The sequence below is a fragment of the Moschus berezovskii genome, chromosome 21, assembly GCF_049115385.1.
Source record: "Moschus berezovskii isolate FMDL1 chromosome 21, NW_MosBer_1.0, whole genome shotgun sequence".
NCBI classification, from domain to species: Eukaryota; Metazoa; Chordata; class Mammalia; order Artiodactyla; family Moschidae; genus Moschus; species Moschus berezovskii.
In genome coordinates, this window is record NC_142480.1 from 48,741,113 (window position 1) to 48,756,071 (window position 14,959).

At 45.2% G+C, this 14,959-nt stretch overlaps 1 protein-coding gene across 1 annotated transcript in view; it reads left to right on the plus strand.

The window, feature by feature from the left end:
• The window catches only part of AP3S2 (adaptor related protein complex 3 subunit sigma 2), a 43,216-nt gene extending 28,481 nt beyond the window's left edge, over positions 1 to 14,735 (plus strand). Inside the window, exons 5-6 of the mRNA XM_088829622.1 lie at positions 12,080 to 12,187; positions 13,780 to 14,735. Of these exons, the coding sequence (XP_088685748.1) occupies positions 12,080 to 12,187; positions 13,780 to 13,908 (237 nt within the window). The 3' untranslated portion in view covers positions 13,909 to 14,735. The remainder of the gene's footprint in view (positions 1 to 12,079; positions 12,188 to 13,779) is intronic.
• The last annotated feature ends 224 nt before the right edge of the window (positions 14,736 to 14,959 follow it).

Genomic DNA, 14,959 nt, shown 5'->3' on the forward strand with positions numbered 1-14,959 from the left:
CCTCAAAATCAGGACTTGTGAACCATATAAGCCTCTTTCATCCATTTCGCCAGATTTGTGCAGTACCTCTGTAACCACAACAGTGCTTGGCATTGTGGACCCAGAGATGAATGTGACATAGACTCTGCCCTTAAGATCATGAACTCCTTATTGCAAAATTCAGACTTATATTGAAGGAAGTAGGGAAAACCACTAGACCATTCAGGTATGATCTAAATCAAAGTGACAAATAGATTCAAGGGATTAGATCTGATAGACAGTGCCTGAAGAACTATGGACAGAGGTTCGTAACATTGTACAGGAAGCGGTGATCAAAACCATCCCCAAGAAGAAATGCAAAAAGGCAAAATGGTTGTCTGAGGAGGCCTTACAATTAGTTGAGAAAAGAAGAGACGCGAAAGGCAAAGAGAAAAGGAAAGCTATATCCATTTGAATGCAGAGTTCCAAAGAATAGCATGGAGAGACAAGAAAGCTTTCCTCAGTGATCAGTGCAAAGAAATAGAGGAAAGCAATAGAATGGAAAGACTAGAGATCTCTTCAAGAAAATTAGAGATACCAAGGGAACATTTCGTGCAAAGATAGGCACAATAAAGGACAGAAATGGTATGAACCTTACAGAAGCAGAAGACATTAAGAAGAGGTGGCAAGAATACACAGAAGAACTATATAAGACAGATCTTAATGACCCAGATAACCACGATGGTGTGATCACTCACCTAGAGCCAGACATCCTGAAGTGCAAAGTCAAGTGGGCCTTAGGAAATATCACTATGAACAAAGCTAGTGGAAGTGATGGAATTCCAGTTGAGCTATTTCAAATCCTAAAAGATGATGCTGTGAATGTGCTGCACTCAACATGCCAGCAAATTGGAAAACTCAGCAGTGGCCACAGGACTGGAAAAGGTCAGTTTTCATTCCAGTCCCAAAGAAAGGCAGTGCCAAAGAATGTTTAAACTACTGCACAATTGCTCTCATCTCACACACTAGCAAAGTAATGCTCACAATTCTCCAAGCCAGGCTTCAACAGTACGTGAACCATGAACTTCTATATGTCCAAGCTGGATTTAGAAAAGGCAGAGGAACCAGAGATCAAATTGCCAACATCCGTTGGATCATAGAAAAAGCAAAAGAGTTCCAGAAAAACATCTGCTTCTGCTTCATTGATTTTGCTAAAGCCTTTGACTGTGTAGATCACAACAAACTGTGGGAAATTCTGAAAGAGGTGGGATTACCAGACCACCTGACCTGCCTCCTAAGAAATCGTATGCAGGTCAGGAAGCAACAGTTAGAACTGGACATGGAACAACAGACTGGTTCCAAATTGGGAAAGGAGTTCATCAAGGCTACATATTGTCACCTTTTTAATTTAACTTACATATAGAGTACATCATGCGAAATACCGGACTGGATGAAACACAAGCTGGAATCAAGATTGCTGGGAGAAATATCAATAACCTCAGATACGCAGATGACATATCTGTGACCCTTATGGCAGAAAGCGAAGAGGAAGTAAAGAACCTCTTGATGAAAGTAAAAGAGGAGAATGAAAAAGCTGGCTTAAAACTCAACGTTCAGAAAACTGAGATCATGGTATCTGGTCCCATCACTTCATGGCAAATCGATGGAGGAAACAATGGAAAGAAGAAACAGTGATAGACTTTATTTTCTTGGGCTCCAGAATCACTGCAGATGGTGACTGCAGCCATGAAATTAAAAGACACTTGCTCCTTGGAAGTAAAGCTATGACCAACCTAAACAGCACATTAAAAAGCAGAGACATTACTTTGCCAACAAAGGTCCGCCTAGTCAAAACTATGGTTTTTTTTCAGTAGTCATGTGCGGTTGTGCGAGTTGGACCATAAGTAAAGCTGAGCACCAAAGAATTGTGAACTGTTTTGAACTGTGGTATTGGAGAAGACTCTTGAGAGTCCCTTGGATTGCATGGAGATCAAACCAGTCAGTCCTAAAGGAAATCAGCCCTGAATATTCATTGGAAAGACTGATGCTGAAGCTCTAATACTTCGGCCCCCTGATGTGAAGCACTGACTCATTAGAAAAGACCCTGATGCTGGAAAAATTGAAGGCAGGAGGAGAAGGGGACGACAGAGGATGAGATGGTTGGATGGCATCACCAACTCATGGACATGAGTTTGAGTAAACTCCGAGAGTTGGTGATGGGCAGGGAGGCCTGGCATGCTGCAGTCCATGGGGTCGCAAAGAATGGACACAACTGAGCAACTGAACTAAACTGAAGGACTCACTTCAAGGAGAAGAACAGACAAGTGAAAAATATGATAGTGCACTGAGCTGAGTGCCTCAGGCAAGATGCATACTGGACACAGCAGTATCACTGAGAAGAGGTAATTACCTCAGCCTGGAGAGGTCTTCAGTCTTTCTTGAATTTACTTCACCGAAGTCTTGGGTGTTCATCACCTCAAATCTTGTAAGGCTCCTTTTGCAATCTCTGATTTTTGCAGAACTGCTTAAGATCAGCATGAAGAATAGTGGAAGGTAGTGAGGGTTAGGATTAGCAGTTCTCAGCAGAGTCAGCAGCACCATAAGCCCTTGTTCCAATTAGAGAAGTGCTTTCTTTCCATCAGGAAGTCCCAGCAGGTTAGACAGTCATTTAACTCTCCTTTGCTACCTCCCAGGGCTGTTTTCCCCTTTCTGTGCATTTTCACAGTGCAACTGCTTACCAAGCCTTTGTTGGCACAGAACCTCTGATTCAGGTCCTTCAGAACAGAAGAATCACACCTTCCAGGAGTCCCAAAGCTGTACCCAAGCACTAGTGAACACTCAGCATGCATCAGATTTATTCTTCTTATATTCTCTATCAGTAAACTGGGTCACAGGAAAACTTCTGAGGGAGCCCAGGGTACAAACCTATATTCTGGTCAGGACCTTCATCTTGCCTCTAGGGAGTGAGATGGGGAAGGCCTCAAACAGTTAGCTTATACTGACAGAAAAGAATAGAGGGGGCCAAACTGGATGCCCAGCAGGACCAGTTATAGAAGCAGGTACCTCCTCTGAAGGGAGGGCGATGTGACAGCTTCCTGGAAAAGAAAAATGGGAGACAGTTGTTCACATGTGGGGGGCGGGGGGGTGAAAATAGTCTTGATAGCAGGTCAGATTGCTTTTCAGAGCTATACATGCCTTGACTTTTAGTCGGTCCTACTTTTTGACTTTTGAGCGAACTCTTGAAGACTTTCACCTCTGCTTTCTTCTGTTCTTGTGCCCCCTCCCTGATTCAGGTTTTGGATTTCTTCTTCCTCCACCTCCCTTTCTTGGTTTGATCCTTTAACTCTCAGTGTTCTCTGAGATTTTATCTACATTGCTGCTAGCATCCTCAAGTTCAGTCCATCAGTCAGCTCTTGTCGTTTGTCAGAACCATTCTTTGTGATTTGTTACCTCTAGTTTTTTAGGTACGTGCATTTGGTGCTGATTCTCCACTGCCTTCTCCCCACACTCATGCTTGGCAGCCTTCAACTTTCTCAAGGCTCCTCTGTCTCCACTCAAAGAAAGCTCATCCATCTTCCATGGTTTGCTGCAGATTCAGAGGAAGGAGGTCTTCACCGACTGGTCAGGTTAACTGGGCAGCTGGTGAGCTAACCCCCCGTGGCTCAGCCTCGGCTCATTGACACCACATGAGTCACTGTGGTTACCAAAGGTCAGCTGTGATAGCTCCAGACCTATTGATGCCAGTTATATTGGTGTTGTGATTAAGTCATTTATCATAATTAATAATATACAGATAAACCATACGTGAGAAAAGAGATTTGTTCTGTAAAACTTATCTTGCTTTGGAAAGGCAAGTTACTTAAAAGAGGAAATGAAGTTGAATTTGGTTTGGGCAGGATAACTAAAGGAGACCAGAGCAGGAGGACTCCTAAAGTCTAGAAAAATTCCATACTTCCTGTTTCACAGGCATCTGAGTCCTCCCTCTCCTTTAGAGAAACTGGAAATTGTAGATGATACATTATGTGTGAATTTTATACAAGAGAAATTGCATAGACGTTGTTTAGTTGCCAAGTTGTGTCAGACTCTTTGCGACCCCCATGGACTGTGGCCCACCAGGCTCCTCTGTCCATGGGATTTCCCAGGCAAGAAGACTGGCGTGGGTTGCCGTTTCCTTCTCCAGAGGGAGCTTCCCAACCCAGAGATTGAACCCGTGTTCCCTGCATTGGTAGATGGCTTCTTTACCGCTGAGCCAGCAGGGAAGCCCCCATTGATGTCTAACTGATAAAAAAGATCCCGTGGGCTCTACACCAGAAGTTTGGTGGTGCTCAGAGTAGCATCTGTAGTAGATGATTGTAGTAGAAGCTTGGACTTTGAGGGAAAAGTCACAGTCACAGTCAAAATACCTATCTTTATTACATGAGTTGTTGATTTTAAATGCTCTTCATTGGGGGTAGAGAAATCAGTGTTACTAACCTGCCTTCCTCTTTTCCCCCTATCTTTCTAATTTTGCTAGCTTTGTTTTTCTGCATTGTCAAAGCATATAGCATTGACATTCTCTTGTCACTCTAACCCCATTTGCTGTCGTCCTTCCAGTAAAGAAATTCAGTGCTCACTGCCAGTCTTTCTGCCACGGTTTTTCCAGTCACCTGTTGGTTGGCAGAAGTTTTTTCTTCAAAACAGAGGAATTTCTATTCTGTTACTCTTAATTGATGGTCACCTCGGTGTAAAATTCTTGAGTTACCTTTTCTTTCCTTGGAAATTTTTGTAAATACTTCTCCTTTTTCTGCCAACATTGAATTTTACTGTGGGAATTTTCAAGCTTATGTCCCTCTTTTAAGTGATTTGATCATTTCACCTGCTTGTGGAAATTGAGAAACCTTACCTTCAAGGTCTTTCTTGGCACTGACTGTTCTGGGTCAGTTTTTCCCTGGGATACAGTGTGCGTTTTGGGGAATATCTTGCATTACATTTTTGCATCATCTTTATGAGCTGAGTCTTTACATACCTCTTCTGTTCCATGTTACAGTTTTCTTTTATGTGTTTTATCTCCTTTGCTGTCTTCTGTAACTCATTTTCTCCCTATTGCTGTTGCTGCTGCTGCTAAGTCACTTCAGTCGTGTCCGACTCTGTGTGACCCCATAGACGGAAGCCCACCAGGCTCCCCCGTCCCTGGGATTCTCCGGGCAAGAACACTGGAGTGGGTTGCCATTTCCTTCTCCAATGTGTGAAAGTGAAAAGTGAAAGTGAAGTCTCTCAGTCGTGTCCGACCCTTAGCGACCCGATGGACTGCAGCCCACCAGGCTCCTCCATCCATGGGATTTTCTAGGCAAGAGTACTGGAGTGGCTTGCCATTGCCTTCTCCGCCCTATTGCTGTTAGCTCTTCTTTTGTCTGTTTCATTTTATTTGCTTTTTAAAAATTTCTCTCCTTTTTTTTCTTCCTGTGTTTTTAGCAGTGGCTCTTCTCCCTTTTCTTCCTTCATTTCTCTGTTTTTTTCCCCTTCCATTTCTGTCTTCTCTTCTTGTCTCCCTGTTCCTCCCATATAAGCTCCTACACGTCAGCTTTGAGCTCTTGCTTCATAGTTTTCTTTTTTCAATTCTGTAAAATACTTTGTTGCATTTTATGTGCTCTAAGACAGCATTTTTCTGGCCTGTAGTCTTAGTCTGCCCTTTGGTTTTCCTGTTTCTTTCCTAATTTTTTTCTTGTTGTATCTTTATATAGATCCCATGCAGATTTCATTTTTATAACTCATCTTTAAATAGGTGGGTTTTTCAGGGACCAGCTATTTGCAGGATGCTGTTTAGGGGAAGTACCAAGTCTGTGTTCCAGGCTGACTGCAGTTGTTCTCATGATTTCAGGTTCCAGGCAAGTTTCTTTACTTTTATTTCTACCCAGCCAAGAGAGGTGGACATCTGTGATTTTTCTACCATGCAAAGGCTGCCCTCTCTACTCCACAGAGACCAGCTCTGTGAGGGAAAATAGAGCTCATTTGGATGATTTCTCAGTTAGCCCCAACTTCAGGTCCAAGGAAGTGCCTGTCTTCCAAAAATCAGGGAACTTTTGGATCACAGAGGGTGTGTCCTTCACCTCCAAGAAGCATGTGTTTGCAGGTCTTCCTGAGTTCTCCAGCTCCCATGTCCTCTCTCTGTAGCATCCTTTCTTTTCAAGAGGAAAGGAGCCCTAGCTTGGGCTCCCTGCTTTTGACAGCTTTTACACCCATTTGGGGGCTGTTGGTTAGTCACTCAGTCGTGTCCAACTCTTTGCAATCCCATGGACTACAGCATGCCAGGCTTCCCTGTCCTTCACTATCTCCCAGAGTTGGTTCAGACTCATGTCCATTGAGTAGGTGATGCTGTCCAACCACCTCACCCTCTATCGTCCCCTTCTCCTTCTGCCTTCAGTCTTTCCCAGCATCAGGGTCTTTTCCAATGAGTCAGCTCTTCGCATCAGATGACCAAAGTATTGGAGCTTTAACATCTGTCCTTCCAGTGAATATTCAGAGTTGATTTCCTTTAGGATTGACTGGTTTGATCTTGCTGTCCAAGGGACTCTCGAGTCTTTGCCAGCACCACAATTCAAAAGCATCAATTCTTCGGCACTCAGCCTTCTTTATGGGTCAACTCTCACATCCATACATGACTACTGGAAAAACCATAGCTTTGACTAAACAGACCTTTGTAGGCAAAGTGATATCTCTGCATTTTAATTGGGAGCCTGGGATTATGGTTATCTTCAGTTTGTTGAAAATGGAGTTTGCATTTTTGTTTATTTCTCCTTCTTGCACTTGAATACCTTTTTGAATAACTTTTAAAAATTATGACTTTACGATGCAGTGTTCAAATCAGACTAATGTTTTCTATTAACCAGCCGGTGGTCCCCTTGTATCCTCTGCTAGGCCTTTTACTACACCTTCCCCATAAAGCCTCTCCACCACACTGCCATCCATCTTGTAAGCACTGAAGCCCAAGGAGAATTCTGTTCAGATTTATGAAAAACCTGTTATTCATTCAATATACCTACTCCACACTGGGCATTGTTCTAGGCCTTGGGAAGAAAACATGGAAGAATTCTTGCTTTATGTTTGACACACCAAAGGCAAGTCCTTAAACGATTCCATGTAGTCTTCCTCTATGTTTAGATGAAGAGGGTAAAAGACTCAGTTTGGGATTTTGAGGAAGTATGGTGGAAACTTGAGCTCTGGAATCAGAACTAGATTCAGTGATCATTTCAGCTGCTAAATATGTGAGGTTGGGACAGTTTATTGACTTTTCCATGTATTTCCACATACCATTTTACCTCAGGTGGATGTTATAAATTTAAAATAAGTTACATATAAAGTGCTCAGCACATAGTAGATGCTCAACAAGTACCACTCCCCCCATGAAAAAGGGATTCATTACAAATAAATACTAGGAGTACTGGTATAGAGACCCCTGTTTTTTAATTGTGATAACATTTACATAACATAAAGCTTACTATCTTCATTTTAAAATGTACTGTTCAATAGTGTTAAATGAGTCCACATTTTTGTGCAGCCCATCTCTAGAGCTCTTTCTCTTGCAAAACTGAAACTGCGTACCCACTGAAGAGCATCCCCATTCCCTCCTCCCCACAGCTCCTGGCAGTCACCATTCTACTTTCTGCCTCTATGATTTTGACCACTAGATACGTTATATATATGGAATCATACTGAATTTGCCCTTTTATGTCTGGCTTATTTCACTTAGCATGATGCCCTCAAGGCTCATCCATATCGTAGCATGTTGCAAGATTTTCTTGTAATGCTGAGTAATATTCCATTGCCATGTTTATGCCACATTTTGTTTAGCTGCTCACTCATTGATTGGGTTGCTTCCTACTTTTGACTATTGTAATGCTGCTGTGAAGATAGGTGTACAAATCTCTCTTTGAATTTTTTGAGGATAATCCCAGAAGTAAGAAGGTAATTCTATGTTTAATTTTTTTAAGGAAACATCATACTGTTTTCTGAAGCCTGTTTCTTGATGGGAAAGTATAAAACACTGTAGTTACCTGGAGACTAATTTTAAAACCAGTCTTGTTTAATATTTTATAAACTATCTATATATGAGAGTTTCACTATTAAATCTTCTTTGCGTATAGATAATGAAATAGTTCATACTGTGTAAACTATAAGAACACCTCACGTGAGTGTAGACAGAAAAGTGGGTAATAAGGCTTAATTAGTGTAGGGAAACATTTGTATTTGAATGTATGCTTTAGTATCCTCCGTCTAGGTCAGAAGTACTCTAGTTGGCAGCTGTTAGTATATTTCCCTACTTACATGAACAAAACATGGAGAACTGACGGGCCAATAAACTTCATATGTCAAGAGTACACAGACCCACAGACATGTCTTTTTTCTTGACTCTCCATAACAAGACTCTCCATACTGTGGAGTATATTGGCCCTCAAATCCTCCATAGTCTAGTCTAGTCTAGACCAGTGTAGTCTCTACTGAAGACAGTTTTTGCCCCTGCAGACGTTTGACCATACCTGGAGACATTTTTGTTGTCTCAGCTGAAGGGGTGCTCTGGAATCTAGTGGACAGAGACCAGGAGTGCTGCTAAACCTGCCACAGTGCACGGAGCAGCTCCCCCACCCCAGGGAACTCTCCAGCTCCAAATGGCAGGTTGAGAGACCTTGCCTTCAACCCAAACTACCTTCTCAGCATTGTTCTCAGCCTCTCTCGTGTGTAAACCTGACATTCTAGCCAGACCTGGGTGCCTCAGACCATACCCCAGCTGAAATCTTCCTCCCTGCTTCTCTGGTGTCAGACCCAGCTTCAGGTCTCTCACTGTCTCCGTGAAGCTAGCTCTGGCCTCTCTGACCACCACTCTCGCCCCTCTTGGACTTCCTGTAGGACTGTCCCACTAATTTGGCACTTGGTTGACCATACAACAACACAAGAGAAGACTCTACACATGGACATCACCAGATGGTCAACACCGAAATCAGATTGATTATATTCTTTGCAACAAAGATGGAGAAGCTGTATACAGTTAACAAAGACAAGACCAGGAGCTGACTGTGGCTAAGATCATGAACTCCTTATTGCCAAATTCAGACTTAAATTGAAGAAAGTAGGGAAAACCACTAGACCATTCAGATATGACCTAAATCAAATCCCTTATGATTATACAGTGGAAGTGAGAAATAGATTTAAGGGACTAGATCTGATAGAGTGCCTGATGAACTCTGGACGGAGGTTCATGACATTGTACAGGAGATAGGGACCAAGACCATCCCCATGGAAAAGAAATGCAAAAAAGTGAAATGGCTGTCTGAGGAGGCCTTACAAATAGCTGTGAAAAGAAGAGAAGCGAAAAGCAAAGGAGAAAAGGAAAGATATAAGCATCTGAATGCAGAGTTCCAAAGAATAGCAAGGAGAGATAAGAAAGCCTTCCTCAGCGATCAATGCAAAGAAATAGAGGAAAACAACAGAATAGGAAAAACAAGAGATCTCTTCAAGAAAATTAGAGATTCCAAGGGAACATTTCATGCAAAGATGGGCTCAATAAAGGACAGAAATGGTATGGACCTAACAGAAGCAGAAGATATTAAGAAGAGGTGGCAAGAATACGCAGAAGAACTGTGCAAAAAAGATCTTCACGACCAAGATAGTCACGATAACGTGATCACTGACCTAGAGCCAGACATCCTGGAATGTGAAGTCAAATGGGCCTTAGGAAGCACCACTAGGAATAAAGCTAGTGGAGGTGATGGAATTCCAGTTGAGCTATTTCAAATCTTGAAAGATGATGCTGTGAAAGTGCTGCACTCAATATGCCAGCAAATTCGGAAAACTCAGCAGTGGCCACAGGACTGGAAAAGGTCAGTCTTCATTCCAATCCCAAAGAAAGGCAATGCCAAAGAATGCTCAAACTACCGCACAATTGCACTCATCTCACACGCTAGTAAAGTCATGCTCAAAATTCTCCAAGCCAGGCTTCAGCAATATGTGAACCGTGAACTCCCAGATGTTCAAGCAGGTTTTAGAAAGGGCAGAAGCACCAGAGATCAAATTGCCAACATCCGCTGGATCATGGAGAAAGCAAGAGAGTTCCAGAAAACCATCTATTTCTGCTTCATTGACTATGCCAAAGCCTTTAACTATGTGGGTCACAATAAACTGTGGAACATTCTGAAAGAGATGGTAATACCAGACCACCTGACCTGCCTCTTGAGAAACCTGTATGCAGGTCAAGAAGCAACAGTCAGAACTGGACATGGAACAACAGACTGGTTCCAAATAGGAAAAGGAGTACGTCAAGGCTGTTTATTGTCACCTTGCTTATTTAACTTATATGCAGAGTACATCATGAGGAACGCTGGGCTGGAAGAAGCACAAGCTGGAATCAAGATTGCTGGGAGAAATATCAATAACCTCAGATATGCAGATGATACCACCCTTATGGCAGAAAGTGAAGAGGAACTCAAAAGCCTCTTGATGAAAGTGAAAGAGGAGAGTGAAAAGGTTGGCTTGAAGCTCAACATTCAAAAAACAAAGATCATGGCATCTGGTCCCATCACTTCATGGGAAATAGATGGAAAAACAGTGGAAACAGTGTCAGACTTTATTTTGGGGGGCTCCAAAATCACTGCAGATGCTGATTGCAGCCATGAAATTAAAAGACGCTTACTCCTTGGAAGGAAAGTTATGACCAACCTTGATAGTATATTAAAAAGCAGAGACATTACGTTGCCAACAAAGGTCCGTCTAGTCAAGGCTATGGTTTTTCCCGTGGTCATGTATGGATGTGAGAGTTGGACTGTGAAGAAAGCTGATTGCCGAAGAATTGATGCTTTTGAACTGTGGTGCTGAAGAAGACTCTTGAAAGTCCCTTGGACTGCAAGGAGATCCAACCAGTCCATTCTAAAGGAGATCAAAAAAAAATAAAAAATAAAGGAGATCAATCCTGGGTGTTCATTGGAAGGACTGATGCTAAAGCTGAAACTGCAATACTTTGGCCACCTCATGCGACGAGTTGACTCACTGGAAAAGACTCTGATGCTAGGAAAGGTTGGGGGCGGGAGGAGAAGGGGACGACAGAGAATGAGATGGCTGGATGGCATCACCGACTCTGGTCATGAGTTTGAGTGAACTCCGGGAGTTGGTGATGGACAGGGAGGCCTGGCGTGCTGTGATTCATGGGGTTGCGGAGAGTCGGACACGACTGAGCAACTGAACTGAACTGAACTGACCATACAAGGTGGTCTCTTTCCAAGTTGACTAAAGTGCCTTGAAGGCCATGTTGATATGACTTGATGTGAAATGTGACATACCAACCCCAGTGGGCACCTCTGACCTGACCCACCTGGGGCTCCATGAAAGCTTTCCTACATGCGTAGTGTAGAGTTACTGAATCAGTACAGTACTCGGCCATCACCACAGTCTGAGAACTGTGAGCTGGGTGGACGGCCCACATGGGAGCCCCGTGACCAGAGAGGTGTTCGTGCTGAACCTGGTTTCCTCTCTAAGCTAGAACATATGAGGAGGGTGCCAGAGGATGGGCCTGTTAGGACCTAGCTTATGAAGCCTGGAAGATAATGTATTTCACATGGAAATGTGTGTAGACAGGAACTGTTCTGTCATAGCTGGGCTAGTTGAATACCAGTCGGTATTTATGATGATCACACTCGTAATGAAAGCCATCATCATTTATTTAGAGCCCAGCGTGTGCCAGGCACTAGGCAGGTGCTTTATACAGGTTATCTCGTTCAGCCCTCACCACAATCCTGGAAGAAAGCTGAAGCACTGAAAGGATCATTTGCCCAAGGTCACTCAGCTCACAAATAGCGGAGCTGAAATTTACACACAGTCTGACTTCATACAGCACCACCCTGCCTTGAGTGTAGCCAGGCCCTCCTGCCACTGGTCCTGGGGGAGATCTGTGTCTTGACACTCTGAAATGTGGGGGAGTCCCCTGTGGCCTCACCTGAGAGGTGGGTGATGCACGAGGCTGAGGCGTTCATTGCACATCAAGTGCCAGTGTCGTGTCTGGCCTCTCTGCTGCTGCAGGAGAGCCCACAGGGTTTCCTCTGGGGCCACAGCCTCACACCGCAAGGGGCTCTGACCCTTCTCACTTCTGCTTCCCTTGCAGGTACACTACATCCTTCAGGAGGTGGTGATGGGTGGGATGGTCCTGGAAACAAACATGAATGAGATCGTGGCTCAGATTGAAGCCCAGAACAGGCTGGAGAAGTCCGAGGTGAGACACTGCTGGAATTTTGCCCTGGCTGCTTAGAGAAGACCTGGGCAGGGGGAGGGATGGCTGCTGTGTGGAGTTGGGTTATTGTGGAACCTTAGGAGTGTTTTCTGCTCCATCCTCTTTTTTTCCCTGAGTCCATTGACATTCATTGGTTTGAAGATTAAACAGGTGAGAATGAGGCTAAAAGTGTGAATGGAAAGCCAAGTGGTACAGGAAGGCAGACAGCTTCTGGCTTGGGGGATTATGTGGGTTGTAATTCCTCTTTTCATCACCACATGTTCCCTGGGGGACCCAGAATCACCTTCTCAGATTCCAGTGTGGTTTCCTAGCTTGTGTGTCTGAGAGTCTGTCTCCCAGCAGCCACTTCTCGTGTCTGTCAAACCTCACAGTGGCCAATTCCCAGTTAGCCTGATAAAAAGCTACAGTAGAGTTTGGGCTGAGTTTGAAAATAGCTTACTCCCAGTCCACCCCCTCATAGTGCTGACTCTGATACAGATGCTCCCAGTACATTATACCCTATTCCCCTGTGGTCTATCCATCAGCTTCGTCAGCCTTACCAGGGAGCAGAGGTTACCGGCACACACCTTCACAAACGGGAGAGCAAGCACAACAGATTACCTCTGTAGTTATCTGAGCGTCTTAAAGAGCTTCACCGCTTTGTGTATCAGAGCTTGATCTTGCGAAACCAGGGATTCTTTCTGTGAGGACTGGCAGTCCTGCTGAAGAAGCTTTTCCAAACCGCAGCTATTGTGGCAACTAGAGTTCTCTTAGAAATGAAGGCTGGGAAGCTTCCAGGAATAGTAAGTGAGTCAGAGGCCAGGGGTTTGGAAACTAGAGGAAACAGAGACTTGCTGGGCAAGGGTGGGATTGGAGTCAGGATCCTGAAAGTGGTCGAGAAGGAGTAAACGGTTTTGAGAATGTCCTTGTCAACTTCTCCCCTTCTCTGCATGCCTGGGCCGAGCTGGAGGGCTGGGGCTCACCGCAGGCACCTTTCTTCCCTGCGCTATTTCCAGCCCTTCCGTGTCTGGGTGTGCTCTACCTCCTCTGTGGCCTTCCCCCCATCTTGTGGCCACATGACATTTCCAAAGCCAGCTCTTCTCCGTCTCATGTTATTAGTTGGCAAGCAGTTGTCCTAAGCTGTGACATTCCTTTTTCCGTTAAGAATGTCCCTGTGACTGCACTCGTCTGTTAAAAGTCTTCAGTCTCTTGAGGAAAGTGTTGTATTGTTGTTTCGTAACCTGAAAAGTGACCCTGATACTGAAGACAACTTGGTTAAACCATGCTGTTATTTCAGCGGGTATCTGTTGAGCAGCCCCTGTGTGCCAGGCACTGTGGGCGCTGGGGCCAGGAAACTGCACGAGACACAGCACATCTTCCGGGGTGCAGAGTGTGGGTCCCTTTACTGTGGAACCCACTGACCTAAAGAGTTGTATTGGCCACCTTTGAGGCATAAGGATGGAAAAATCAAAGCTTGTGTTACATGTACTCAGTTTGGACATTTTCTCTCCCTCTTTCACTTGTTTTTTTGTTGTGAAAACATTAAGCAGATGACAGTGAGAGTTTATCACACAGCCAACTTCATATCTCTGCAGGGTGGCCTTTCAGCCGCACCTGCTCGGGCGGTGTCCGCTGTGAAGAACATCAACCTGCCAGAGATGCCCCGGAACATCAACATTGGTGATCTCAACATCAAGGTGCCCAACCTGTCCCAGTTTGTCTGAGTGGTGGAAAGCTGAACTGAGTCCTTGGAGCCAGCAGAGCCGAGCCAGCCCTGCACCACAACCCGCTCTGCACTCACAAGGAGTCCAGCCTCGGGCCCTGGCCCCTACTGTCCTGGAGCAGGAAAGAGTCCTGTGTCCACTGCCAGCCTTCTCACGCGTGCGACCTTGCCCATCTCTCGGACACACGGCGACTGCGGATGTGAGGGGCCCTGGCTACCTCAGTGGGGGTCAGGTGCCCAAGTCACATACCCCCTTTCCCTCCCGTGTGCAGCCACTCCCAGGGATTGGGGAATGTAGTGAGAGCCCTCTCCCCACCCTGATCCTCTCCCAGAACCCCACCATGAGGGTGTGTGCTGACTCGAGGCTTCAACCTTGAGTTGAAGGCTCCCTGAGATCCTGCAGCATTGACTGTGATGGCGAGGTGCCATAGCTGGGAATGGATTGACCCTCTAGATCTGGAAACGTGGTGCGTGGCAATCAAGGACAGGAGTTTAAGGTGATCCAGAGTGGCCTACTGGCTCTCCTAGGGTTGGCACGTCCAGAATCCTTTGGCACAGCCCAGCCTTCTCACCCCCACCTACGTTCCCCACAGCCACAGCCCCAGCTCTGCTTGCCCAGCTGTGTGTGTGTACAGGACACAGTCCAATTGTAAACCTGTTGCTTGCCTGCCTGCACATTTCTGCCCATAGGGAGGGTGCTCCCCACAGCCAGAGCGGTCCCCGTCAAAGGGGCGGGGCCCCATGTCTGTAGAAGGCAAAGCTGACAACACGTGGAACATCTCAGAATTGTGACTGTTCCAGGTTTAAAATACATTCTTTTCCCGAGGAGCAGATGGGTCAGTTGCTGTGTTCTGAATGATGGGTGTTCTCTGTACAGGAAACCCACTACAACCTACACCAGCTTATGGAGCATGAGAGCCTGAGCTGGGGCCCCCTGTTCTGGACCTGGGGACACAGGCTGCGTGCTTGCTGAGACCTGTGACAGTGCAGCATCTTTTCCCCACGTTCAAAGGATCCCTCCCTGAGCTCACTCTGGGCTTACCCTGCACCCT